Source organism: Gymnodraco acuticeps, unplaced genomic scaffold (assembly GCF_902827175.1).
Source record: "Gymnodraco acuticeps unplaced genomic scaffold, fGymAcu1.1, whole genome shotgun sequence".
NCBI classification, from domain to species: Eukaryota; Metazoa; Chordata; class Actinopteri; order Perciformes; family Bathydraconidae; genus Gymnodraco; species Gymnodraco acuticeps.
The window spans coordinates 39239-67024 of NW_022990024.1; the positions used below are offsets into that span (position 1 = coordinate 39239).

At 45.1% G+C, this 27786-nt stretch overlaps 1 protein-coding gene across 2 annotated transcripts; it reads right to left on the reverse strand.

Annotated features, from left to right (window-relative positions):
• LOC117545167 (forkhead box protein O3-like) lies at positions 1-27083 on the reverse strand. Of its 2 annotated transcripts, XM_034214856.1 has the most exons (5): positions 26083-27083; positions 9282-9509; positions 4810-5322; positions 4385-4729; positions 1-604 (listed from the first exon to the last, which is right to left on the reverse strand). In XM_034214856.1, the coding sequence occupies exons 1-4, from the start codon at positions 26938-26940 to the stop codon at positions 4433-4435; spliced, it is 1896 nt and encodes a 631-aa protein (XP_034070747.1). In that variant the 5' UTR covers positions 26941-27083; the 3' UTR covers positions 1-604; positions 4385-4432. The 2 variants fall into 2 exon arrangements, with proteins under 2 accessions (XP_034070747.1, XP_034070748.1); XM_034214857.1 differs by lacking the exon at positions 1-604 and having other exon boundaries at positions 4190-4729; positions 26161-27083.
• Between the last annotated feature and the right edge of the window lie 703 nt (positions 27084-27786).

Here is a 27786-nt window from a genome sequence, read left to right on the forward strand (position 1 = left end):
ATTTATTTGCCTTCCTCGGCCGATTTATTTACTTCCATATATTTAAATAAACAAAACGATCAGTGTAACGTGAGGTCAAAGACTGTTCCGATTCCCCGTTCATTGCTGGAGACAATTTCCTCCTCACGCTCAGTCCCACCCCTTCCTTATATCACAGCTGTGGCTCGCAGTAAATCAAGGTTTTTCTCCGAATATTTAATTCGGTACTAATACATAAATGGAAAGAATATATTCAGATCTAAATTAATAAGAAAATAATACACTCATTGTCAACACAGAAAATGGCTCTAACATTATGCATTGTCTAAATCAAGAGCCTCTGTCTCACTGCAGTGTTGCTCCTGGAGTTACCTTCCATCAGGAGAGACACGTTCTGACTGGATACCAGACACAGGTACTGGGCAGGATCCAGAGCTTTTGTAGAGTGCATCGTTCCCGAAGAGTTTATAGAGCGATTGCACCTGTAATATATTCACCTGTAGTTTCTCCTCTTAACACAAATCTAACTTTTAATGTAACAGCTGAATCCTGTTTCTATATATCCTTATTTTGGTGATGAAATATTGCAGGAAGTGGAAGAGGAGGGGACGATGGTGAAGAGGATCTGCAGCAGAAACACCATTATTATTATTATTATCAGTGAAGGAACAGCATTCACAGTGATGTCCCTCAGACCTCAGGGAGAGGGACACACACAGAGAGACACACACATTTAAACACGTTAACTCTACACACTGACATTTAGTGACTCGTTGCATCAATGGGGGGAAAGAACAAGCTTCTAATGAACACTTTCATTCCGTTAATTGAATCAAAAACGCTCGTCAAGTATCGTCCACTAATACAGTTCTCTGTAAACCGACGGCTGGTTTGGCAAAATGTTTTTTAAGGAATAAAAGAGTGACGAGAGTTTTCCCTGAGACTCGACTTGATGCTTTTAACAAACAGTCTGTTTCTGAAGCGTCCGTCAAGATATCTGTCCTTAAATACTGAACGAACTGGATGCGTCACGTTGAGAATAACAGAAATACGACTTGATTACACTGTTCCTCCCCTCAGGACGACACAGAGCTGTAAGAGGTGTCGTTTTCCCGTGTTGGACCCTGAAGGCAGCATCTCCCTCGTTGCCTTTCACTAAAAACTATGGGGTTTTTCCATTGGATTTGAAACGTGAGCGGATTTAGCAACTAGCAACTAACCAGTGGATCAATTAGAGGTAAGATAAGATTGACTTTATTGTATTTCACCGGGGAACTTTTTATACCTCTGTTATTTGACTGAATCCACAGAACTGTACATCTGTAGGGTTCGGGTGTATCTACTTTAAAGGTCACCTATTATGCAAAACCCTCTTCTTCATGTCTCTTCTACATCAACATGTGTCCCCTCTTCTTCATGTCTCTTCTACATCAACATGTGTCCCCTCTTCTTCATGTCTCTTCTACATCAACATGTGTCCCCTCTTCTTCATGTCTCTTCTACGTCAACATGTGTCCCCTCTTCTTCATGTCTCTTCTACATCAACATGTGTCCTCTCTTCTTCATGTCTCTTCTACATCAACATGTGTCCTCTCTTCTTCATGTCTCTTCTACGTCAACATGTGTCCCCTCTTCTTCATGTCTCTTCTACATCAACATGTGTCCCCTCTTCTTCATGTCTCTTCTACATCAACATGTGTCCCCTTCTTCTTCATGTCTCTTCTACGTCAACATGTGTCCCTCTTCTTCAAGTCTCTTCTACATCAACATGTGTCCCCTCTTCTTCATGTCTCTTCTACATCAACATGTGTCCCCTCTTCTTCATGTCTCTTCTACATCAACATGTGTCCCCCTCTTCTTCATGTCTCTTCTACATCAACATGTGTCCCCTCTTCTTCATGTCTCTTCTACATCAACATGTGTCCCCTCTTCTTCATGTCTCTTCTACATCAACATGTGTCCCCTCTTCTTCATGTCTCTTCTACATCAACATGTGTCCCCTCTTCTTCATGTCTCTTCTACATCAACATGTGTCCTCTCTTCTTCATGTCTCTTCTACGTCAACATGTGTCCCCTCTTCTTCATATCTCTTCTACGTCAACATGTGTCCCCTCTTCTTCATGTCTCTTCTACATCAACATGTGTCCCCTCTTCTTCATGTCTCTTCTACATCAACATGTGTCCCCTCTTCTTCATGTCTCTTCTACGTCAACATGTGTCCCCTCTTCTTCATGTCTCTTCTACATCAACATGTGTCCCCTCTTCTTCATGTCTCTTCTACATCAACATGTGTCCCCTCTTCTTCAGTCTCTTCTACATCAACATGTGTCCCCTCTTCTTCATGTCTCTTCTACGTCAACATGTGACCCCTCTTCTCCACGTCTCTTCTACATCAACATGTGTCCCCTCTTCTTCAAGTCTCTTCTACATCAACATGTGTCCCCTCTTCTTCATGTCTCTTCTACATCAACATGTGTCCCCTCTTCTTCATGTCTCTTCTACATCAACATGTGTCCCCTCTTCTTCATGTCTCTTCCACATCAACATGTGTCCCCTCTTCTTCATGTCTCTTCTACATCAACATGTGTCCCCTCTTCTTCATGTCTCTTCTACATCAACATGTGTCCCCTCTTCTTCATGTCTCTTCTACATCAACATGTGTCCCCTCTTCTTCATGTCTCTTCTACATCAACATGTGTCCCCTCTTCTTCATGTCTCTTCTACATCAACATGTGTCCCCTCTTCTTCAAGTCTCTTCTACATCAACATGTGTCCCCTCTTCTTCATGTCTCTTCTACATCAACATGTGTCTCCTCTTCTTCATGTCTCTTCTACGTCAACATGTGTCCCCTCTTCTTCATGTCTCTTCTACGTCAACATGTGTCCCCTCAACATGTGTCCCCTCTTCTCCATGTCTCTTCTACATCAACATGTGTCCCCTCTTCTTCATGTCTCTTCTACGTCAACATGTGTCCCCTCTTCTCTCATGTCTCTTCTACGTCAACATGTGTCCCCTCTTCTTCATGTCTCTTCTACAGTCAACATGTGTCCCCTCTTCTTCAATGTCTCTTCTACATCAACATGTGTCCCCTCTTCTTCCAGTCTCTTCTACATCAACATGTGTCCCCTCTTCTCCATGTCTCTTCTACATCAACATGTGTCCCCTCTTCTTCATGTCTCTTCTACATCAACATGTGTCCCCTCTTCTTCATGTCTCTTCTACATCTAACATGTGTCCCCTCTTCTTCATGTCTCTTCTACATCAACATGTGTCCCCTCTTCTTCATGTCTCTTCTACAATCAACATGTGTCCCCTCTTCTTCATGTCTCTTCTTACATCAACATGTGTCCCCTCTTCTTCATGTCTCCTCTACATCAACATGTGTCCCCTCTTCTTCATGTCTCTTCTACATCAACATGTGTCCCCTCTTCTTCAATGTCTCTTCTACATCAACATGTGTCCCCTCTTCTTCATGTCTCTTCTACATCAACATGTGTCCCCTCTTCTTCATGTCTCTTCTACATCAACATGTGTCCCCTCTTCTTCATGTCTCTTCTTACATCACATGTGTCCCCTCTTCTTCATGTCTCTTCTACATCAACATGTGTCCCCTCTTCTTCATGTCTCTTCTACATCAACATGTGTCCCCTCTTCTTCATGTCTCTTCTACATCAACATGTGTCCCTCTTCTTCATGTCTCTTCTACATCAACATGTGTCCCCCTCGTCTTCATGTCTCTTCTACATCAACATGTGTCCCCTCTTCTTCATGTCTCTTCTACATCAACATGTGTCCCCTCTTCTTCATGTACTCTTTACTACATCAACATGTGTCCCCTCTTCTTCATGTCTCTTCTACATCAACATGTGTCCCCTCTTCTTCATGTCTCTTCTACATCAACATGTGTCCCCTCTTCTTCATGACTCTTCTACATCAACATGTGTCCCCTCTGTGGAAAGAGACTCTGAAAGTCTCAGGAACAAAGTTTCTCTCTCTTTTTGATCCATTTCTATAAAAACCTGTCTGAAAATGAGCTGATCAGATTTTGGTCACTTTATGATGTCATAACGATGTGTTGTCTTGTGTAACCATTAGCCAATCAGCAACCAAGGTAACCCCCCCCCCCCCCCTTATCACCTGAATCTCCTCCTAGAGCTCCATTGAGTTCTTTGTAACCAAATGTCTCTCAGAGGGGCGTGGGGAGGGGCTCCTTGTTTTCATCTAAAGTAACAGACAGAGAATCAGCACTTTGGAAACAGGGCTGAAACAGAGGGGATTATGGGTAATGCTGCAATAATCTGTTTGGTGTTTCAGCCAATCAGAGACAGGCTCTGGATCTATCTGAGACCTGTGAGATACTGATGATAAACAGGATAATAGGTGAACTTTAAATCTTGCGTTTACCAGGTTTTTTGGGAAGTTTTATGGAGAGTTTTTTGGTCCCTCAGAACACTAACTAACGGCGGCGAGGCGCGAGTCGAAGCTGAGGTCCAGACAGTCTGCATCCATCAGCTCGTTGCGGATAATAGCGTCCAAATCGCACTTCAACCCTCCGTTAAACACGTCCAGATCCAGGTCTGAGGTCAGCTTAACGGGAGGCTTCGGGACCGGTTTGGCGTCGTTTTCCTCGGGGTCTTTTTTGTGCAGAATCGTGGCGTTTCGGCGTGAATTCTGCAGCGCGATGGCAGCGGCTCCGACCTGAGACATCAGAGGGTCGGACTGAGTCAGGAGGTCGTGGCTCTGAAGGTCCTGAAACAAAAACAAGAAAGTGTCAATAAATCACTCCATTTCCCCCTTCACACTATCTCTTATGAAAAGGCATTCACTACCAGGGTATAAAGAGCCTGAGCGTTGCAGACCGAAGAGAACCAGGTCTGTTTGTTCTCCTGGATCGTCTGCATGGGGGCCGTCCTCAGGGCGATGCACGGAGGCGTGAAGAGGCCGAGGGCGGAGGGACTACTTTCTGCGCCGCTGAAGCTGAAAACTGAGCACGAATCGCCCTCTTCTTGCTCGTTTGGCTGCCGCGCCGCCACGTTGTCCAGCAGGTTTTCTGACACCATGTCGTTCAGGTTAAGTTCTGAGAGGGTGGAGGGAGAGATGCTGCTGGAGGAGGAGGAGAACAACATGGGGGACAGAGGAGAGTTCGTACCCTCCTCCAAACCCTCGTCTAGCTCCAGGTTGGCGAGAATTGGCGACAAACGTCCGCTGAGCGTTGAGGCGTTTGAGTTTGTTCGAGAGCGGAAATCGGTCCAAGCGTCGAGTTCTTCGCTGCTTCGGGAGGCGGGACTTCCTGTCCACTTCGAGAGGAAGTTACTCTCGGATCCAACTTCCTGCAGAGACACCTGAAGGCACACAATGTACACAAGATCTGTCAAAGTCAATTCACTTTATTGCCAATCTTTCAGTTTGTGTGTATTTCTTTTTTTTACCTAACTTAACTTTTTAATGTTATTTTATTTCTATTTCAGAAATATTTTGGATAATTTCTTTCTGGTGTTTCTCTTGGATTATTGGATTGGATTATTTCTTTCTTACCTACCTACAGACAGAGAGATCGAAATACCGTTTCCCACAATCCCGAATTATCACCGAATTTTATTCTACAGACATTTTCCTTCCATCATTATGGTTTGAATGTTTATCTTATTAATATAAGGATTACACCTGCGCTGTCGGGTATGACGTGCATGTCTTTATAAGAGAGAGAGACAAGAAGTACTTTATTGATCCAGATGTGGGACATGTTTGTGTTGCAGCAGCATCAAAAGACAAGGCATTGCACAATAACAATTAAAAGACAAAAAAGGAGAAAATGTACATGTTAACAACAACAAGATGTGTCTTTATCATAGACTGGTCTTCATGCCTAAATATGGCAGGACAATGGGACACAGCTGATTGTGATTAGACGGGAGGCGGTATAGTCTTTTCACCGTGTTCTTTTTGTTCTATTTTGATACGGAGAACTCTTAGTTTCTTTCAAGCGAGGAAGTTTGTCTTCATGTTTGAATGCCGCCTGGATTTAATTAATAAATTTGATTTGATACAAAACCTCTACATCTTGCCCAGTAGTGTTTAATATCTCGTCACATATGTCTCTACGCCAGAGGCCTGTACTACGAAGCAGGATGTTCGCTTAGCGAGCTAACTTCAGGGAGAACTCTGGGTTTCCGGTTCTACCACGCTGGTTCTCTTCTTAGCGGGCTAGATCTCCATGGTAACTGATGCTGATGCTAGCCCAGGGGCGCGGGAAGGGGGGGGGGCTGAGGGCGCTGCAGCACCCCCTAGCGGCAGGCAGGCGGTGCTCCCCTGTCTGCACATTTATTTTACTTTTATTTTATATATATTTATTTCATTTCATTGTGCCTGAGATTATATTTAATATTATATATTATTATTTAAATGATCATTTTAAACTATATAATACATTATTTTGCTTCAGGGAAGACAAATAAAAAAGATGTGGAGAAAAAAAGTAGTTTTTTTCAGCAATAAGCCTTCCCAAATATTTGTGTCACTGCGTCCTGGTCAAATCAAATATAATGTATAATGTCTGTGTCTTTGACATTAGCGCTGCAGCCACCTGTGCCCTGTGCCACGAAGCCAGTTCAACAGACAACAATATGCTTGAGTTATCTTAACTATCCCTAACAAACGAGATCTCGCTAAGCGGTCCTACGACGCTGGTTATCAACTCGTGAATCAAGCCAGGGTTTCTCTCTCCAGCTGAGAGCGCGTTCACGTGAAAGGGGCGGGGTTAGCTACATTTGACCAATCACAAACAGGGACAAGTGTACTGACAGCGCAACATCATACTTCATTAATGAAAAGTAAACTAATATTAGACAAATATGAGCTTTAAACATCCATGATGACTTAAACATATAATCCAGGATCAAAGCCACATAGCTGCTGCAAGGAGAATACAGAACAACTCGTTAAAAAATAAATAAACTACAGAGTGTTTGAAAGCGTACAACAGTTTATGATATCACTGCCCCGTCTAAGACACTTGCTTAAAATAATACTTCTGCATAATGTGAGTGTTGCACGGCCAGATACGGCTCAGCTGACTCAGATAAGGAAATATTGTGATATTATATGATCGATGATCTGATTGATGATGTGATATCATATGAATGATAAGTGCGACACGTCGGCGTCTTCTCTGCATTTCCCTTCTCCTGTAATATGACTTGATAGATTTCAACTCCGCACACTGAGCTCTGATTGGTCAGGATGCGGTGCTTCCCAAACCTGAGCCTCACGCGCCGCCTATGATTGCTGCTGCAGCCGTGCATAATCTGTGTAATATGGAGCCAATAAATTCCACATTGTTGGTAAAATAATATTTTACAGCTTTGTAGTGTGCGTGCTCTATAGTGCCCGTAATAGCGTTCACTGGAGTCCATTGTTATGCCACTGTGTGTGTTTTTTCTTCCAGCACCTCAGCACCTCAGCACCTCAGCACCCCCACTCAAAATACCTTCCCGCGCCTCTGTTCATATCATATCACTTCATAATGTATCATATATCTCCTGATCTGAGTCAGCTGAGCCGTATCTGGCCGTGTAACACTCACAGCGTCACAGACTGGATGCAGAAGCATTATTTGAAGCAACACATTAAGTTGAGGAAACACTGGAGTCAAATGTAATGAAAGTCAGATGGTGTCTTAGACGGGCAGTGATATCATAAAGCTGTTAATGTACGCATTCAAACACTTGTTCTGTTCCCAGCTGTGTTCACTTTGCAGGTGCAGCTCTGTGGCTTTGATCCTGGATCAAGTGTTTAAGTCATGGATGTTTAAACTTTAACTTCTTCATATGTCTAATATTATAGTTCACTTTTCATTCAGGAAGCATGACGCTGCGCTGTCAGTACGCTTCTCCATGTTTGTGATTGGTCGAATGTTGCTAGCCCCGCCCCTTTCATGTGAACGCGCTCTCAGCCGGACAGAGACACCCTGGCTTGAGTTACTGAGTTGATAACCAGCGTCCTCGGACCACTTAGCGAGAGCGCGTTTGTTTTGGGTTAGGTAAACCAGGTAGCTCAAACATATCCAGGTTAGGCTGAACTGGATTCGTCGTACAGGCCTCTGATATAAGACATAATAACTTCAGAAGTAACACTGCAGTGAGATATAGGGTCTTGTTTTTAGAGTCAAAACATCTTATTTTGAGTTGTATCTCAGATGAAACACATTCTTTATTAGAAAATCACTACATCAGAACACAGAACACTTTTGAAGCTTATTCTGAAACACAGCATTTCCTGATTCTGGTCAAATATAGTTCAGAATGAGTTCTGCTGATTACAAGATGTGATTTATCTAAAAATCCCTTCTTACTTCTAGAGATCTCACCAAGCTGATGTTCACTTGTTCTGTTGGCAGATCTTTGGACTGATTTCAAGTGGAAACAGCTTGATTTCATTGTTGTTGAACTTGTTGTTGAACAGCATTTTTTCCAGAGTACAACGACCTCCGTAAAGTTAGTTTGGAAACAAAGGCCACGTCCACACGGAGACGAAACGGCTTGTATCCGCTACAGTTCTTTATCGTACAGACGGTTCGTTCACACAAGGCCGACACGGAAGCGCGGATAACGATAACGGCTCCCAAGGTGGGAAGGTCTGCGGACGGAACGCTCTGGGGGGCCGAACGGCTCCGTGTGGACTTCCTATACGATCATATCCTGATAGCGATGACGCCATAGCCCCGCCTCTCCCCACCTCTCCTGCTCACCCCCGCGTCATTGCTGATGTGTTTCGCCAACAACAACAACAATGGCGGATCACAGGGTTGCGTTCGTGCTCCAGACGCGACTGAGCATGATACAGATGTTAGTGCAACATCTACAGCTCCTCGACCACAACCATCAGCAACAAGTGGACATGGAGAACTACATGAACTACATGTTGCTAAATCCACCGCGGGGAATAACCAGAAGGGCAACCATGGCAACCATGCTCGGGGGTCTTCTTCGCTGCATTTGGTGTATTTTGTGGCGGAAGTACAGTGCCACTTACAGGCCCGGCATATGTACTACAGCGCCTCCAGCGGGTCGAGCGGCCTCGTGCGGACGGACACATTTCTTGAGCTGATTCCGTGTGGATGGAAGACTCTTTTGATATCGACTAAGGCTCGTTTTCGTCTCCGTTTCGTCTCCGTTTCGTCTCCGTTTCGTCTCCGTTTCGTCTCTGTGTAAACGTGGCCAAAGAGAGGTGCGTCATAACCTACAACCCCGATAGAGGAAAGTGGAGATTAAAGGTAGAAACGGATTCAAACGCCACGACATACCTGGTAATAAACCTGGTTCTGGTTCTGAAGCGACGCCTTCTTCTTCTTCGCGGCTCGTCCTCTCGCTCCTCTGATGTTCTTGCTGTTGTCCATGGATACGGCTCGTCGTCGAGGAGCTTTCCCTTTGCCCTCCTCTGGGTTCAGGATCCACCACGAACTCTTCCCCGTTCCCTCGTTCTGGAGCTTCAGGAAGCGGCTGTGCAGAGACAGGTTGTGCCGGATCGAGTTCTGCAACAACAAAAACAACATGAGAGAAGATACTAAGGAACGTTCTTTACTTCTCTATGAATCATTTGATTGAATCCACAGATCTCTAAATCAGAGATCCTCCTCAAAGGAAGAAGTCACTCAGAACACTAACTAACTAAACTATGCTTACATTTGACTACTGGCTGCTTATTCATTTTGCACTAATACAACTATTACTACTGTCATTCTGCAGTTACTTCAATACTTTCTACTTGTTTTACTTCATAATGCTGCAAATTATTGTATTTAAATGCTGAATATGTGCTCGTACTTAACTCAAGGTCAGCTATCACGCTATTCTTAGGCAATAGCAGAGGTCTCAGATACAAATATATAAAAACACGTCTATGAAGTGTTTTGCTCCAAACACCAAACAGATTCTAGCCACGCCTCATATTCCTCTATTTCACTTCCTGCTTCTAAAGAGCTGATTTGGGTATAAAGCTTAAAAGAGGAGGGGTCTGAGCTCATGAGGGACCCGGCAGCTACTGTCTAAACTCCATTGACCATAACCATCTCTGCGAACTGCTATCATCTAATCTCCCCCTGGACGCAACCCTCAGCTCACCTGATGATCTACTCAACCACCTCAACTCCACCCTACTCACCTCCCTCAACACTTTAGCCCCCCTCAAAAATAAAACTGTTACTTTCAAGACCTCCTCACCCTGGTTCACACCCGCACTGTGTAAAATGAAGCAGCGAGGCCGCCAACTTGAACGTCTTTCAAATAAATCATCCCTCACAGTCCATTACATAAGCTACAAACTCCATCTCAATGCATACAAAGATGCTCTTATTGCCGCTAAATCTGCCTACCTCTCCAACATCTTCATTGACCCCTCCCGTAACCCCAGGACCCTCTTCTCCACAGTTAACAAGCTCTTCAAACCCCGTGCTGATAACCTCCCTACTTCTACTTCCGCTACTTGCAGCTCATTCCTCCAGTTTTTCGCAGACAAAATTAACGCCATTAACCACTCCTTCTCAGCTCCATCTGATATACAAGCATCTCCCCCAACCTCCACCACTACCATTTCTCCCCCATCTCCCTTGACCTCCTGACTCCTCCCCAGCACCGCCTCTCCCAGTTCAACCTGGTGACCCCACTTGAAATACTCCATCTGATCGGTTCCTCAAATCCCACAACCTGCTCCCTTGACCCTCTACCCACTCCTCTCCTGAAGTCCTGCCTCCCTGTCCTCTGCCCCTATCTTGCTAACCTTTTCAACTCCTCGCTGTCCCATGGAACCGTCCCCTCTGCCTTCAAAACTGCTGCCGTTACTCCAATCCTCAAAAAACCTGGTCTTGATCCCTCCTCCCTCACTAATTACCGCCCCATCTCTAACCTACCATTCCTCTCAAAAACTCTTGAACGCATTGTAACCAAACAAATTCACTGCCATCTCCAAACCAACCAGCTTTATGAACCCCTTCAGTCTGGATTTCGTCCTCACCACAGTACAGAAACTGCACTCGTCAAAGTCCTCAATGACCTCCTCACCTCTGCTGACACTGGTTCCCTCAATATTCTCATCCTCCTCGACCTGAGTGCAGCCTTCGATACCGTGAGCCACAACATCCTGCTCACCCGACTCAGGGACATTGGTAGTGAAGGTATTGCACTCAGATGGCTCCAGTCCTACCTCACTGAACGATCCCACTTCATCTCCCTCCCAAACCACTCCTCTGCCACAGCTTCAGTCACCCAAGGCGTTCCTCAAGGATCAGTACTTGGCCCCCTCCTCTTCATCATTTACATCCTCCCCCTCGGTCAGATACTCCGCCACTTCAACCTCGACTTCCACTGCTATGCTGATGACACTCAGATCTACCTCAGCACCAAATCCCTCCATGACCCACCCCTTACCCACATTGATTCCTGTCTGACAGCTATTCAAACTTGGATGCAACATAACCTCCTCAAATTGAACAGCAACAAAACAGAACACCTCCTAATCGGCTCCAAATCCACCCTCAGCAAGGTCACTAACATAACTCTCACCATCGATGGCACCATTGTTTCCCCCTCCAATCAGGCACGCAACCTTGGCGTAATCTTTGACCCCACCCTCTCCCTCGAACCTCACATCCGCCAAACAGTCAAAACCTCATTTTTCCACCTCCGCAATATTGCAAAAATCCTACCCTCTCTCACCCGCCCCGCAGCCGAGCGACTAATCCATGCCTTCATTTCCTCCCGCCTCGACTACTGCAACTCACTTCTTTACGGCATCAGCACTACATCCCTCAACAGACTCCAACGGGTTCAACATGCAGCTGCACGTCTCCTCACGCATACCAAATCATGGCATCACATCACCCCAGTCCTCAAAGACCTCCACTGGCTTCCTGTTTCCCATCGCATCAACTACAAAATTCTGGTCCTCACCTACAAAGCCCTCCACCATCTGGCCCCCCCCTTATCTCACAAACCTTCTCACTCCTTATCAACCTCCACGGTCCCTCAGATCCACCGCAGCCGGACTCCTATCCACTCCCACATCCACACTCAGCTTTGGGGACAGAGCCTTCTCAGTGGCAGCTCCTAGGCTCTGGAATCCCCTCCCCCAAGATCTCCCTGACTCTGAGTCCCTCACAGTCTTTCAGTCCCGCCTCAAAACACATATTTTCAACTCTGTCTACCCATAAGCCCCCCCCCCCCCTCTCAATCAACTTCCTCTTGACTGCCTTTTTATTTTGTACTTACTTGTTTGCCTGTCCTTGTTTGTCTACCCTCATACTGTAAAGCGTCTTTGAGTTGTGAAAAGCGCTATATAAATAAAATGCATTATTATTATTATTATTATTAAACTAAATGCTGCCGTGATGAAACTCCATATCATGGATTATCAAGGATTCTCTCTGAAACAGTTTGGAGCTCAAAGGCTTTCTCTCTTGCCGGTTATACCACAAGGTGAGTTCCTTTCTACTTCCTGCTTCTTCACACACATGCTCTCCAGTACAGGTTAGCTCTGAGTGTTAGCGATGCTAATGTAAACACCGACCATATTACGTCCAGAACAGTCGGGCATTGTTTCTGATAGCAACGTTTCTGATTGGGCCGTGGGTCCACATTTCAGATATTACGTCATATCGGACGCAAATCTGGATCAGCTCCGTTGTTCCCCGTTTTTAGAGATTTGGGTACGGAGGAAAAGAGAGAGGGTTTTATTTTCTGACGCTGCGTGAGTTCCCCGACACACCTGGGACACAGCGGGGACACACCGGGGACACAGCGGGGACACAGCGGGGACACAGTGGGGACGCACTGGGGACACAGCGGGGACACAGCGGGGACACAGCGGGGACACACCGGGGACACACCGGCACACAGCGGGGACACACCGGGGACACACCGGCACACAGCGGGGACACAGTGGGGACGCACTGGGGACACAGCGGGGACACACCGGCACACAGCGGGGACACACCGGGGACACACCGGGGACACACCGGGGACACAGCGGGGACACAGCGTGGACACACCGGGACACACGGGGTCTCTTTGTTGTGAATATGTTAATGTCCATTCAGTGGGACTAATAAAGGAAGTCTGATTCTGATCCGACTACAAAAAGTCTTATTTCACAAAAACAAAAAGCACCAACGAGTCGATGACATTATTACATGCACTTCCTGCAGGAGAACACTGATGAACATCAATAGATAAACAAACTGATAAGACATTTGGAAATAAAAAACGACTGAGGACGAATCAAAATTATGTTCTCCTCCAAAAACAATGACTTTGTTCCAATCGACAGTTACGAAGCCTTTGTTCCCAGATATCAACGAGCAACTTGGGGAGTGAGACAACCGATTGGATACATGAACTACAAGAGTGAGACCTGAACGAAGCAGCTGTCTGTCTGTGGGGTGATATGTGGGCGTCTCAAGAAATAGGATGATAGCGTTGCCACCAGATACTTTTGAGACACAAAATCAAGTATATGGATATTTTCTCGCCTCCTCAGGCTCTTTCAAATCCTTCAAAGGGTTCAAAGGGTCAGATAAAGGAAATCTCTCCGGCTGATAACCTCAGAAAACAGTGACCCTTGACCTTTGTCCACCAAATCTAAATCAGTGCAACCTTCAGTCCTTGTTGTTTTTTAGCTGTTAAGGTTGTTTGTATAGTTATTAGGGCTGTCAGTCGATTAAAATAGTTAATCGCAAATTAATCGCACATTTTTGATCTGTTCTAAATGTACCTTAGAGGAATATTCTTCAAGTTTTTAACACTCTTATCAACATATGAGAGGACAAATATGCTTTATGCTAATGTTTATTATCATTTGAACAATCACAAATATTCTCATGAATATTAAACACAACAACCTGGAACCTCTCATTCAATAATACAATACAAATGTGTGTATGTGTGTGTGTGTGTGTGTGTGGTGTGTGTGTGTGTGTGTGTGTGTGGTGTGTGTGTGTGTGTGTGTGTGTGTGTGTGGTGTGTGTGTGTGTGGTGTGTGTGTGTGTGTTGTGTGTGTGTGTGTGTGTGTGTGTGTGTGTGTGGTGTGGCAAACTCAAGGCATATGCTCGAACCGGAGCTGCCTGGACGCTGCAATCATGTGCGCACTATCCGTGCTGAGTGTGCTGACTTCTCGTACAATGTCCCACTGTCTGGCTTCCTGCATAAAGTCAAGTGCTCGGCGCAGTTGTGGCGAAATGTCGCTCCTCTGTTTCATTTAAACAGCTCCATATCCGTTAGCGCAGCTAGCTAGCACCAGATGCTAACAACAACAATGCACGTAAGGTCGCTCGCTCGCTCGCTCGGGCCACACAGACACACACCCTCCCGGTCCTCCCGATGGCCAGTCGGTGCCTGCCGGTGAGCGTGGAAGTGTGGTCTGCCACAAGCGGGCGGCAGGAGCGGGGCTGTCAGCATCAGCTTGTAGATGGTATTTTAAACTCGATGCGCTCTGAAACTACGGGGCGGCCGAGGACAAAAAATACACATGCGTTAATCGCGTTAAAATAATTAGTGGCGTTACATTTTTTTTGCATTAACGCGTTATTAACGCGTTAACTTGACAGCCCTAATAGTTACATTTGAATGTGGTGTAAATACTGTATTATCTGGGACGGGTGGCGCAGTGGTCTGTGCATCTGATCATCAGATAAAGGGGGCGTTGGGGAACTCCAGTTCGAAACCCGCTCCTGCCGCTACTGCCGTCAGGCCGTTGTGTTCTTGTGCAAGACACTTCACCCGGATTTGCTCGTGTGGGTAATGTCCACAGTAGATGTATGATATCAATGTGTACTTGTAAAAGCGCCTCGATGCAGCTGTGCATCCCAACTAAAACAACACAACAACAATAAGCCCTGGTTCACCAAAGAAATTCAACAATTAAGAAAGGACAACAACTATGCATACAAATCCGGAAATAAAGAGGACTATATGTCTGCAAAATACAAACTTAGATCTGGAATAAGAAAAGCCAAATTAAATTATGCTTCAAAAATAGAACAGGAAATTTCAAACAAAAACACTAGGACAGTTTCGAAAAAACTTCAGGTCCTCACCAACTACAAAACAAAGCCCCCCCCCCCCCCCCCCCCACACACACCTAAACATGACCACCAGCTTCCGGACAAACTGAACGCCTTCTACAGCAGGTTTGATCATTCTCCAGTTTCTCCACTATCACCCCCATCTCCCCCCCCCCCCCCCCCCCACCATTCACCATCAAAGAGGCAGAGGTGAGGTGCACGTTCAGGAGACTGAAGAGAAACAAGGCGGCAGGCCCAGACAACATCAGCCCCGCGGCACTCCATCACTGTGCTGCAGAACTGGCCCCTGTTTTCACCAACATCTTCAACTCCTCCCTCTGCCAGTGTTCAGTTCCTCACTGTTTTAAGGAATCCACTCTCATCCCTGTACCCAAGTCTAATCAAATATCCTGCCTCAATGACTACAGACCCATAGCCCTCACATCTGTGGCGATGAAATCATTTGAGCGCATCATTCTCAGGCACCTAAAATCCAGCACCTCCCCCCTCATGGATCCATATCAATTTGCATACAGAACCAACAGATCCGTGGATGACGCTGTCAACCTGGCAATCCCCCCAACACCTACGCCCGCATCTTGTTCCTGGACTTCAGCTCCGCTTTCAACACCATCAACCCGGAAAAACTCTTCAATAAACTAATGGACATGAACACTGACCCCTGCTTCTGTCACTGAGTCCACAGCTTCCTCTGGAACAGACAACGGGTCAAAATAAATAACTCCACATCTCTCCCTCTGCACCTCAGTATAGGAGCTCCACAAGGCTGTGTCCTATCCCCCTGGTTATTCTCACTCTACACAAACCAACTCACATCTCAGCACCCCACACATATATAAATACGCAGATGACACAAAAATAACAGGACTCATCTCAAATCATAATGAAACACAATACCTCACTCAGATCCATCAAGCAGTCACCTAGTGCTCAGAAAACAACCTCCTACGTAACGCAGCAAAAACCCAAGAAATAATAATCACTGACTTCAGGCGAAAGCCAGAGCCCAAATCACCTCTATCTATCTCTGGAAACTCATTCCCACAGAATCACTCACATGTCTTGGCTCTCACATAAGCAATAACCTCAAATGGAAGACCAACACAGACCACATCTACAAGAAAGCCAACCAAAGGCTCTTCTTTCTGCGGCAGCTCAAGAAATACAGAGTGAGGAAACATCTCCTAATCCAGTTCTACACAGCCATCATCCAAAGCATCCTCACTTCATCCATCACAGTCTGGTACAGCAGTTCAGACAACCTCTCCCGGAGTAAACTTCAACGTATCATCAATAAAGCATCAAATCACCTGCAGTCCCCTTCCATCACTCGAATCACTTCACCACCAACGAACTGTCACAAGGGCAAAGAAAATCATTTCTGACCCCTCCCACCCAGCTCACCATGTCCTCCAACTTCTGCCCTCAGGGAGGCGCTACAGGTCACTGTCCGCCAAAACCGCCCGCTTCAAAAACAGCTTCTTCCCCTTTGCAATACGGACACTAAATGGACTCTAAATAACCCCAATGAACAATCACAATCCACCACACCTTGAACTTTATGTCATGTATGTCTTTGCCCTGTGTTGTACTTCTTAGTGTCTGTTTACTGTATGTTGAACAAGCTGTAATAATCTGCACTGAACACGAATTCCACCAGCCTGGCTGTGTGGTCATTAAAGATTATAATCTAATCTAATCTAATGACCTCGAGGCGTGAAGATGGACGGTGTGGCGCAGTGCGCTGTGATCATCAGATCAAGGGGTGAAACCCGCCGCTGCTGCGTCTGTAAAGCCGGTGTGTCCTTGGGCAAGACACTTCACCTGAACTCATAGCTGCCAAGTCTCACCCTTTGAGAGTGAGAGAGTCACGCAATTTAACCTCTTCACACGCCTCACGCCACACTTGCCATTTCACACGCTTTTTTCCCCCTCTCATTACTTTATAATTATTTTTGTATTTAATGATATATTTCCATAACTTGTTGCTCGAGGCTTGCCGTAGTTCGAATCAGGGACAGGGTGAGTCCGCGCTATTCTGCCCCCGATTGGCTGACCGAGATATGTGATAACCAATCATCAGCCCTCGAGGCTAAATCTAACCAACCCAACGAAAGGCACCACGTATACAAACCAATCAGAGGCAGCTTAGGGCGGGTCATTGCGTCTCTATCCTATGAAGAACAACCTAACTCTATGGCGGAGAAATCGAAAAGTAAATGTGAAACGTCTGTGTCAGTGCCTCAATAATGCCGTGACTGACATTTCCATCTGAAGCGGGAGGTCAAACGGTAGGTAACCACATTATTTTTACAAATATTTTTATTTTGATGAAGTCAACGGTGGGTCTGACTACGTGAGACTTAACGTTACACAGGCTGCTGGTGAGCAGTGTGGCAGGTTGCTGCGGTGGGTTTAACAACAACCGTGACTAATAGCAGTGTTAGTTAAATCATCACGTATTTGCGTGTGTGAGCTAATGGATACTTACTATGAGCTAAGGGAATTTACAGTACTGTACCTGTGCTGTTTGCTTTTCTGTCTAATAAAATATTCAATCAATCAAACAGTTACATGTAGCTATCTTTTGATCCAGAGGATCTGACTGTGGATGTGGGATACTGGTTTAAAGGAAGCACCAATACAGTATGCTAGTAATAATGTACTATGTTTGTTCCCTTTTTCATTAGCACTCTACTTCTACTTCTAGGTTAAATGTAATTTTGAAAATCTTTTCTGAAATACACATTTCTAGATACGGAGTTTCATCCGCAAGTTGCTCTCGAAGTTTCTGAAGCCTGCAGCACTGCAGCACCGGGAATTGCATGAAATCCTCTATAAGGACCCATCAAACCAACTGCCAGGTAATCCTCCAAGTTTCACATCAGCAGATGCACATACACTATCCACTCACTGATCTCACTCACATCATACTGTTTGTGTTTGTTAGAGGGCTGCTTGTGCAGACAAGTTATGAGTTTGATAATCTCATCTCATCACGCACATAGGACCACAATGGAAACAAGTCCACAGGACTTTTTTATGTTATCCTTTTAGCCCAAATGTGTGACTGTACCTTGTGCTGTTTGCATTTCTGTCTAATAAAGTATTCAATCAATCAATCACTGATGTGATGAAGATACTTAAAGGGGTGCTTTCAAGTTAGCTATTGTGGTTGTTGATGATTGCTAAAGTGACTCAACACCGGTCTTATTCCCAGTCTCTCATACTGACATGTTGGTGTTGGGAATGAGAACATATTGCATCAATCTTTCTCCAGAATCGCATACAGCACCTTAATGACCTCTGTGACGTTGTTGATTTATTGTGTCTCTCGTAGGAGAAAAGCTGGTGATCGGCTTCACTACTCGAGCTACACTCAACAGGCTCCTTGATGCAGGAGACATTACACCGCAGCAAGTGCAGAGGTTCCAGCAGGCAGCAGTGGCGTTTCTGGTGAGGGCTGTGGAGTATGCCATGAAGAAACTCCCCATGAGAGAGCCCCTGATAAAACATGCCATGTTTCTGGATGTCCAGCAGAGGGTAGAGTGTGGAGTGGAAGACGCCTTGTACTTTGTCGACAGGTTAGTTGGGGTATCAAGTCAAGTACATTTATCTATAGTGCCAAATCACAACACAAGTTATCTCAATATACTTAATAAGTAGAGCAGGTTAAAGACTCTTGGCTCTTGTCACATTTACTTAACATTTTCTTAATAGATTGTAAAGTTTAATGACCACATCTGAAAAACAACCGTTTCAGCTACATTACTTTACCAGATCAGTGCACATTGTGTTCTTTTTAGGTTTCCTGAACTTCTCCCTTACAACGGACCTGACGAGCGTGACAAACTGAGTGAGGAGTTTCTGGACTACCAGTCCATGGACATTGCCATGCCGGAAGACCCAGCCATGTTCGACATTGAGAGCTTTTGGGGGAACTTGGCATCAATGAAGAATAAGGTAAGAATTATTCTGCACCCTTTGAAATACCCATTGACGTAATCAACTTAATTCTATACAAAAATACTTGAGAGTAATTAGGCTTCCTACATTTTTCAAAGGTGACCGGTATGAGCAGATTTGGGAGGCTCTCTCGTATTGCCAAGTTGGTGTTGGTACTTCCACATTCAAATGCTGATGCTGAACGAGTGTTCTCTGTGGTGGGACTGAACAAAACCCGAAAAACTGTTTGGCTCTTGATGGAACTCTATCATCCATCATGACTGTGAAGATGGCAAACCTTGAGCCACAGTGTTTCAAATGGGAGCCCCCTCCCTCTGTCATCAAGGCATCAACACCTACAACATGAGACATGTCATGTAAACCAAAACACACAAACAAAGACATGCACTTTATTTATTTATAATATATATATTATATATATATATATATATATATATATATATATATATATATTAGTGCTGTCAAAATTATCGCGTTAACGGCGGTAATTAATTTTTTGAATTAATTGCGTTAAAATATTTAACGCATTTAACGCATGTGCAGAATGGCCCGCCCCATACGTGCCACCAGTGGCAGCGCCAGGGTATGGCTGGGGTAGGCTACACTCATACCAAGAAATGGCTTAGCAGCCCCACCATGAAAAATGACGTTAAAGGAAGCAAAATAAAGTCTGCCAACTCGCGCGGAGTAAATTGCACAGACAGCAGTTAGTCAGATTGATTTCAGTAGCCACGGTTTTGAAAACTTTTGTCACGTAGTGATCGTCTTCTCAATAGAACATCTTTGATAACGGCGTGGTGTTGTTGCAGGAAGTCCCGACGGAGAATACTTTTGCTGTAGTACAGGGGTGCACATAACTGGTACGCAGGTTATGTGCGTAATCTGAAATGCGTACCGTCACTTGTGTCACAAAGCGCATTTGCGTACCGACGTACTTGTGAAGCTTTTCCAGAAGGCGGTTAGATCACCGGACGACCTAGTCGGTCTCCGTGTGCACAGACAGGGCTGCTGTTAACGTCGGTCTGTACAACGGAATTGTGCCAAAACTACGCCAACCGGCTGCGGAGGGAGACTCCCCCCCTTCACTGGAGAACTGCGCTAAAACAGCTGATCACAACGTTCACACTCTGTGGTCAAGAAGTGGTCACTCTGTGGTGATAGAAATCAACACGTAATGAATTAAGACCCCACGGTTTGATGATTGATAGGTGTGTGGGTTGTCTTTCATTTTGACACGCAGAAAATGTTATAATAAACATAGATACTGTATGTTAAATGGATATATCCGCCTTCTTTCCATTCCCACAACAATATACATAAATAAATGGCACATTTTGGAAAATAGTTCGAATGGTGATTAATCATGATTAATTAATTTTTAAGCTGTGATTAATCTGATTCAAATTTTTAATCGTTTGACAGCCCTAATATATATATAATTCTGGTTCTAATTTTGTTACTCTTAAAAAAAAATGCACTAAAGGAAAAGGCTGCTATTGTTTCTTAAAAGGCTGCTATTGGTTCTTAAAAGGCTGCTATTGTTTCTTAAAAGGCTGCTATGTTTTCTTTATATTTACATTTTATAAATAAATGTATTTTATTTGTTACAATTGTTTTCATTTCTACTTGTGCTGGTCAATTATTAACACTATATAAGCATGAGGAGGCCGACAGTGCAGGGAGAGCAGCTGGCATGGGGGTGAAGACATCACAACAGTCTTAATGTTCATTTAAATTGAGATATTCCTCTAAATCGACGTTAAAAAAGGAAACAAAAAAAATCAAAACGCATCTTCCCCCAAAAGTCTCACTCCTACTTTTTACTGAAACTTGGCAGCCCTGTGAACTTGCTCCTATGAGTATTGTCCACAGTGACCATTGCATGTATGATATGTGTAATGTGTATTTGTAAAGCGCTTTGAGCATCTGGAAAAACGCTATAATAAATGTAAGGAATTATTATTATTATCCTTATCAGTGCTGGAATTGGGCCGGTACTCACCGGTACGCAGTACCGGCACTTCTGGTTCTGACCCATGGAGTACCGGCACTTCTTGCTCAGTACCGGCATGCTGGCGGTACTCCGGTACTCATGCACCGTGCCAGTACTCAACACTCTCCCGCCGTTCTTATTATACATCCATATATATATATACAGCCGCCCGGTACTCAGTAGATGCGTCATGAGGTGCCGAACGGACATTCTCATCGCTCTAACCGCTGGAGTTTCACAGCGGCTGTCAGCTGTTTACTCCTGTCATTCAAACAGAACGTGCTGGAGAGGGGGCGGGGCTTATATTCTCCATGTATATACTGTGGTGGAAACGACTATGTCAAAATTAACCTATTTGACCGTGATTTAATAGTAATACACGTTTCAAAATAATAATAATAATAATAATAATAATAATGCCGAAGTAACAACATACTGAAAACTGTTAGTAAAACCATGTTTTAATGCTTTACAATTTACATACCTAGATGCACGTGTGTTGTGTTTATGCAGTGCAACTCCCACCCAGTGGGTGGCTATGTAGAGTGATAGAACAGAGCAGGCACGCCCCCGAGAGAAGGAAAGCAAGTCACGTCACAAATTAGCATTTCTAAAATGTTAGCGTGGATTAATAAAAGTGCAAAAAGACAGCGGTTGTCGCCGGAAGAAACTTCAAATACAGAGAATGCTGTGCCTGTGTTGGAAATTGTGTCTGATGGGGAGCTTTCTTTGGTTGATCCTCCTGCTCCAAGTTCTAGTGCATTAGCATTAGCACTAGCTCCGCCGCCTCCTCCAGAGCCTCTAACGTTAGCTGCTGCTGGCGCAACTGCCACCACCAACACCGGGCAAAGCGATGCACCTGACTGCTGGACAACGGACCAGGTGCAATATTTTTGCAAGACCAATGCATGGCTCCTTCTTAAAGATAAGAAGCTAGGATGTCGGATATGCAGAGATGTCAAATCTTTGGGAATACACACTGGACAAGGACTGAAACTGTCAACTGAATGGGGTGAGTGTGCAGTGTCTCATTTCGGTGTTGACAAGGGCAAACAACAAGCTAGCCTGAGAAAAAAAATCAAAGAACATAAAGAATCACAAGCCCATGTAAAAGCTGCTGACATCCTTACATCTGCTTCACGTGAAACTATTCAACATCAAGTGCAGTCTATGCATAAATCTGAATTAGACACCACTATCAGAGTTTTTCGAACGGCATATAAAATTGGCAAACATAGCCGGCCATTCACAGACATGCCAATTGATTTGAATGTACAGAAACTGAATGGGCTGAACGTGGGCAGGGTTTTGCACTCCAATAAAACCTGTGGCGAAATCATCGACCACATAGCTCATGAGCTAAAGAAAAAATGGCAAAAGACATTACAGAAAACCAAAGAAAACTCTGTGTTTTGGTCGATGAATCTCCCACTATTAGTGGTAAAACGGTGCTTGTTGTGTGTCTACGCTCAGCATTAGCTGATGCTGAGCCCGAAACGTTTTTTTGGGAGCTGATCGAGTTGGATGGAACAACGGCTGATGACATCACAAAGGCGTTAATGGAGTGTCTTGGAAGAGATTTTAACGAGGACTTTTTAGGTCAGTGTTTCGTTTCTTTTGCATGTGATGGGGCTTCAGTCATGCTAGGGAAGAGAACAGGCGTTGCTACCCAGTTGTGTAGTAAATTCCGAAGCCTGTTTGTGTGGCACTGCTCCAATCATCGTCTAGAGCTGGCAGTTGGGGATGTGGTCAAGGAGGTCTCAGGGCTCAATCATTTCCAGATCTTTTTTGACAAACTCTATTCCTTGTTCCATGCCTCCCCCAAAAATCAGAGGCAGTTAGCGCAGTGTGCGCAAGCAGTCGGACAGCGTCTCCTGGTGATAGGGCGTGTTTTGTCCATCCGCTGGGTGGCTTCAAGTGAAAGGAGCGTCAGAGCAGTCTGGGAAAACTACCGAGTGCTTCATGATCACTTCACAAATGCTGCAAACGACACGAGCAGGGATTCCAGAGACAGAGCAAAGTACAAGGGCCTGGATGATGTGCTCACATCTGCAACGTTTGTCAGCAATCTGGGACTGATGTACGATGCGCTCACAGAGCTCAGCGACCTCTCTCGGCAACTCCAAAAAAGAGAGATGACACTGCCTACAGCAGATAGGCTCTTAACTCGAGAAATACGAGTTTTTGAATCCATGGTCACCATGCCTGGCCCACACATGACTACAGTTCATACAGCTCTAGCTGAGAAGTCCTTCAAGGGTGTTGCCCTGCGTGAGAATGGCAGGCTTGTACAGATTCATACAGGTCAGTTTTTCCGCAGTATGGTAGAGAATCTGAGACACAGAATGACTTCCACAACCTCCTCTCATGTCAGCACAAGAGAAATCCCATTACATGGCCGGGAGGCCCGGGACAATCAGCTAATCCAGGACATGAAAGTTATCCATCCTGGAAGTTGGCCTGAAGAGGAGTTAGACGTACAGTATGGGGACGTAGAGGTGCTACGTTTGTGCGAAGTGCTGAAAGTGGACAGAAGAGAGACTGTTCAGGGCTTTCGCGAATACAAGGAAACCAGGGCATCCCGTACACCTGCTGCCATGGAGCCTCTACTGAAAGCAGTCCGAACCATCGCTGTCTCCACTAGTGAGTGTGAGCGGGCATTCAGCTGCATGAACGATATCCTTACTGCAAAAAGGAATGCTCTCTCTGTCAGCCGACTGTCCAGCCTGGTTTTCATTAAATGTAATGGACCATCACTAGGACAGTTCAATCCGGAACAGTATGTGAGGTCCTGGCTGGCAAAGGGAAGGAGAAGTGCTGATGAAAGAGCCTGTCCAGCTCCAGCCCCTGATACTGATGTCCCCAAGGCCTTCTGGAGCCTTTTCTAACAATGTGAAGTATATTGCAAAGCAGCTCACCCAGTGAGAAGACTTTTGGCATAATGTGCCGATTTGTACAGATCCTGGAGATAGAAGGACTTCAGACCAACCAGGGAGTTATCTGATCAGCTTGGTGTTCAATGTAACTCTTTACCATGGCTCAGACTTTGTTACTTGCAGTTACAGTTTCTCATTTTAGATTGTGCAAATGTTGCATTTGTTTTTACATGTTCTTTGTTCATGCTCTTTATCATTTTTCTGAGTTGGAAAGTTAGATTGCATCATAGTTTACTTTATACATATTTGTATTCTTCAGTGGTGAAGTATATTGCAAAGCAGCTCAGCCATGTGAGAAGACTTTTGGCACTTTTTCGTTTTTCGTTTTCTGAGTTGGAAAGTTAGATTGCATTCAAAATGTACAGAAATACTTAATTTTGTTAAAGCTTTTATAAAAAATGCTTCTGACCAGAGCTTTGTTTCCTTGTCATTAATGTTGAACACCACCAGAGGGGCTCTCACCTGAAAGGTCTCTGCTTCATGTGTCTTCAGCAGAAGATCTAGACTTTGATTGCTATATTTTCAGTTAATATTGACCTTACTGAGCTTTAGCCATATCCGCTGCCTATCATAAAAAATGTTAAGTACAGTGAACCTTTCTAAAATATACAGTAGTAAAGAGACAAACCCACCAGCATTATAGTAGCCAAATTCTTGTTTGTGGGCTGTATATATAAAATTGACTTGAAAAAGTTGCTGATTTTAGAGTACTGGCACCTTTTTCATTCCAATTCAAGCACTGATCCTTATATGTTTCTTTAGTTACTTTGCAGCTTGTTTTTTAGATTGTCCTCGTCTGTGAAGGAACCTGGCCATGAACCACATTCTGATTCCACAAACTGAGAATCTGAGGGGTTTACTGTCGCTACCATAACGCCCCGTGCTCTTCTTCACGTCTGTATTCCTGCAGGGTCTTCCTCAACGCGTCCATTATTATCCTGACCTCGTGATGCTCAGAGTCTCGCAACAAACAGAGAATTAGAGTTTTTTTAAATGTAGACCACAATGCATTGCGCTCTTCTTGGTCCGTCAACATTTCTAAACATCTGCAGCTTCAGAAGAAGACGCGTCTAATGCTCTTAAAGTTGAGTTAAGTTGAGCTAAATCCCTCGCTCCCCGGCCAAAGGTCTCGTTTTGTCAGTAAAAACACAAGATATTCACTTTCATTTGGTATCAATGTGAGATTCTGGAAAATGACGTTGAAATGTTGATAAATCTGTAAATCTGTCATTTTCTCTGCAGACATTTGCAGGAAACGTCTTCCTGCACCCCCACCCTCCAGTCCTGCAGGATTATTACACACTATATATTAGTTTTTCACCCCCCCCCCCCCCCCCCCCCCCCCCCACCCCCCACCATCTAAACCCTGCAAAGCTCGGAGCTTTCATCAGACTTGATTCCAGGACGGATGAATTGGTTTTCAAGCCCGAACTAATCCTTCAAATCAGAAGCTGCAGACTGAGATCTACTTCCTGTTTACACTTCGCACACATTTTGACTTTATTTTTGCACAACATTCAACTTTATTTTCCACTTCTCAATATATTGGGTTCATTCTTGACGTTGGGGCTTTATTGTGGACATCCCAACTTAATTCAAGACCTTCTGACTTCTCAACGTTTCTGGTTTGATCTTCGACATTTCAGCCTCACTCTCGCCTTTTGACCGTTTTATGGACCGTGAATACATTGATGTCAGAAGAGAGAAGATGATTAATGCCAGATTTGAGCTAATAGCTCTCGTCCACAGCGGCCTTTAATATCCCAATTCCCTGCTGAGTGTTTGAACCCAAACACACCTTCAAATGAACCTGATAACAGACCCTCCTCTCAGGGGGGTCTGTTTGCCTCCCCTTCCTCCCCCATCTCTCCTGCCTTAATGTGTCCTCACACAGGGACCAGGGGGGTCTCACCTTTCTTATCATTACGACTTTATTCTCTGTATTTTAAATTCTCTACATTTAGACGTTGTCACATTTCCACTTTGACATGTTTGCTTCTTTCTCTACATTTGGATTTGAAATGTGAGCTTTATTTTTGCCCAATGTTTCCTCTTCTCGTTAATATCCCTGCTGATATGCACACCCACACATACCTTATAATAACCTGTGTTTGCCTCCCCTTCCTCCCCCATCTACCTGCCTCTGTGCACTGATGCGTCTCCACAGGGACCCAGCAGGTGGTCTCTGTTCAGGTCTCAGCCTCCTCTCTCTCACCTTCCATCCCGCGGAGCTGTTAGTGTCTCCTTTGTCCTTGAAGTACGGCACGGACCTCACCATCCAGTCGTAGATCTGGGCCAAAGTGAGCCTGTTCTCCGGGGAGCTCTCTATGGCCTGAGAGATCAGATCCGCGTAGGAGAAGTTCCCCCAGGCGTTCCTGCGGGAAGAAGCCTTCCTCAGGGCGGCTGTAGGGGGCGTTAAAGCCGGGGACAGAGACCCATCATCAGCGGGCAGATTCACCTCCACAGGCCGGGACACGGAGCTCAAAACCCGGCGGGGCTTCACCACAACAGCAGACCCCCCATCATCTTCATCCTCATCATCTTCATCATCCTCTTCCTCTGGGATGACGTCACTAATGCCCGGTTTGTCTCCGGACTCTGGACGGGGCAGCGGCCAGGTGCACGAGCGCGGCCGCTTTTGGGGCTCGAAATCCGGATCGATTTCCACGATCAGGGGGGTGACGGGGCTCCGAGCCTCGGACATGATATCAGCTCTCTGTGTGTGTGTGTGTGTGTGTGTGTGTGTGTGTGTGTGTGTGTGTGTGTGTGTGTGTGTGGTGTGTGTGTGTGTGTGTGTGTGTGTGTGTGTGTCGACACAAAGGGTTAAAATCACTCCATCAATGTGTGTTTGCAGCTGTATGTACTGTACACGCTGCAGACAGACCAGCACATGTCTGTCTATGTGTGTGTGTGTGTGTGTGTGTGTGTGTGTGTGTGGCTGTGTGTGTATGCGTGAGTCTCTATCCGCACACGCAGCACACACCCCGGCCAGCATGCATTGCAATTCCGCAGAAACGGTGCGTTAAAGGGTCCTCGGAGGAATCCAGTGCGCGCTCCCGCACAGCGTCATGCAGCGCGCTCCCGTGCATGGCAGAGAAACACGGGGAATACACAAGGGAAGATGCAGCTAAAGCTAACCCCCCCCCCCCCAAAAGATCCTCATCCTCAGATAAAGCCCCCCAAACATCACCGCTCAGCCTTCCACTTCATTCAGTCTGCTGCTGCACAGGGAAAACCTCACAAAGCTGCACCCCCCCTCGCGCACAGAGTTAAAGAGACAGTGTGGAGGATCTGCAGGACTCACTGTGTATATTTTACATTTCACTAAAATACTCATTAAACTGAAGTTATCTGCTGTTATCAGACTAAAAACGTGCGAAATGCATCAAAACAACTTATTATGTTGTGTTATCTGTTCTCTCTGAGCACGCTGTCCTCAACCTACTTTCCCTTTCTATATTTTCAATTTAAATCAAATGTATTTTTTGCAGATGGTTTAATCAATCTATCCAATCCACTTTATTTATATAGCACAGTTTAAAAACAGAGGGTTTGCCAAAGTGCTTCACAATGAACATTATAATAAAATATAATATTACACGAATAGATAGAAAGCACACATAAGAATACATACAAGGCACATAAAGGCTAAGGACAGGCAGTAAAAGCATACAAATAGGTAAGACAAAGATCAGACTGGCTGGTAGGCGAGGGAAAAGAGGTGGGTCTTTAGGCGGGACTTAAAAGCTTCAAGAGTGGGCGATAATTTAACCTGAGGGGGCAGGTCGTTCCAGAGCCTGGGGGCTACCGATGAGAACGCTCGGTCTCCCCTGGTATTTTT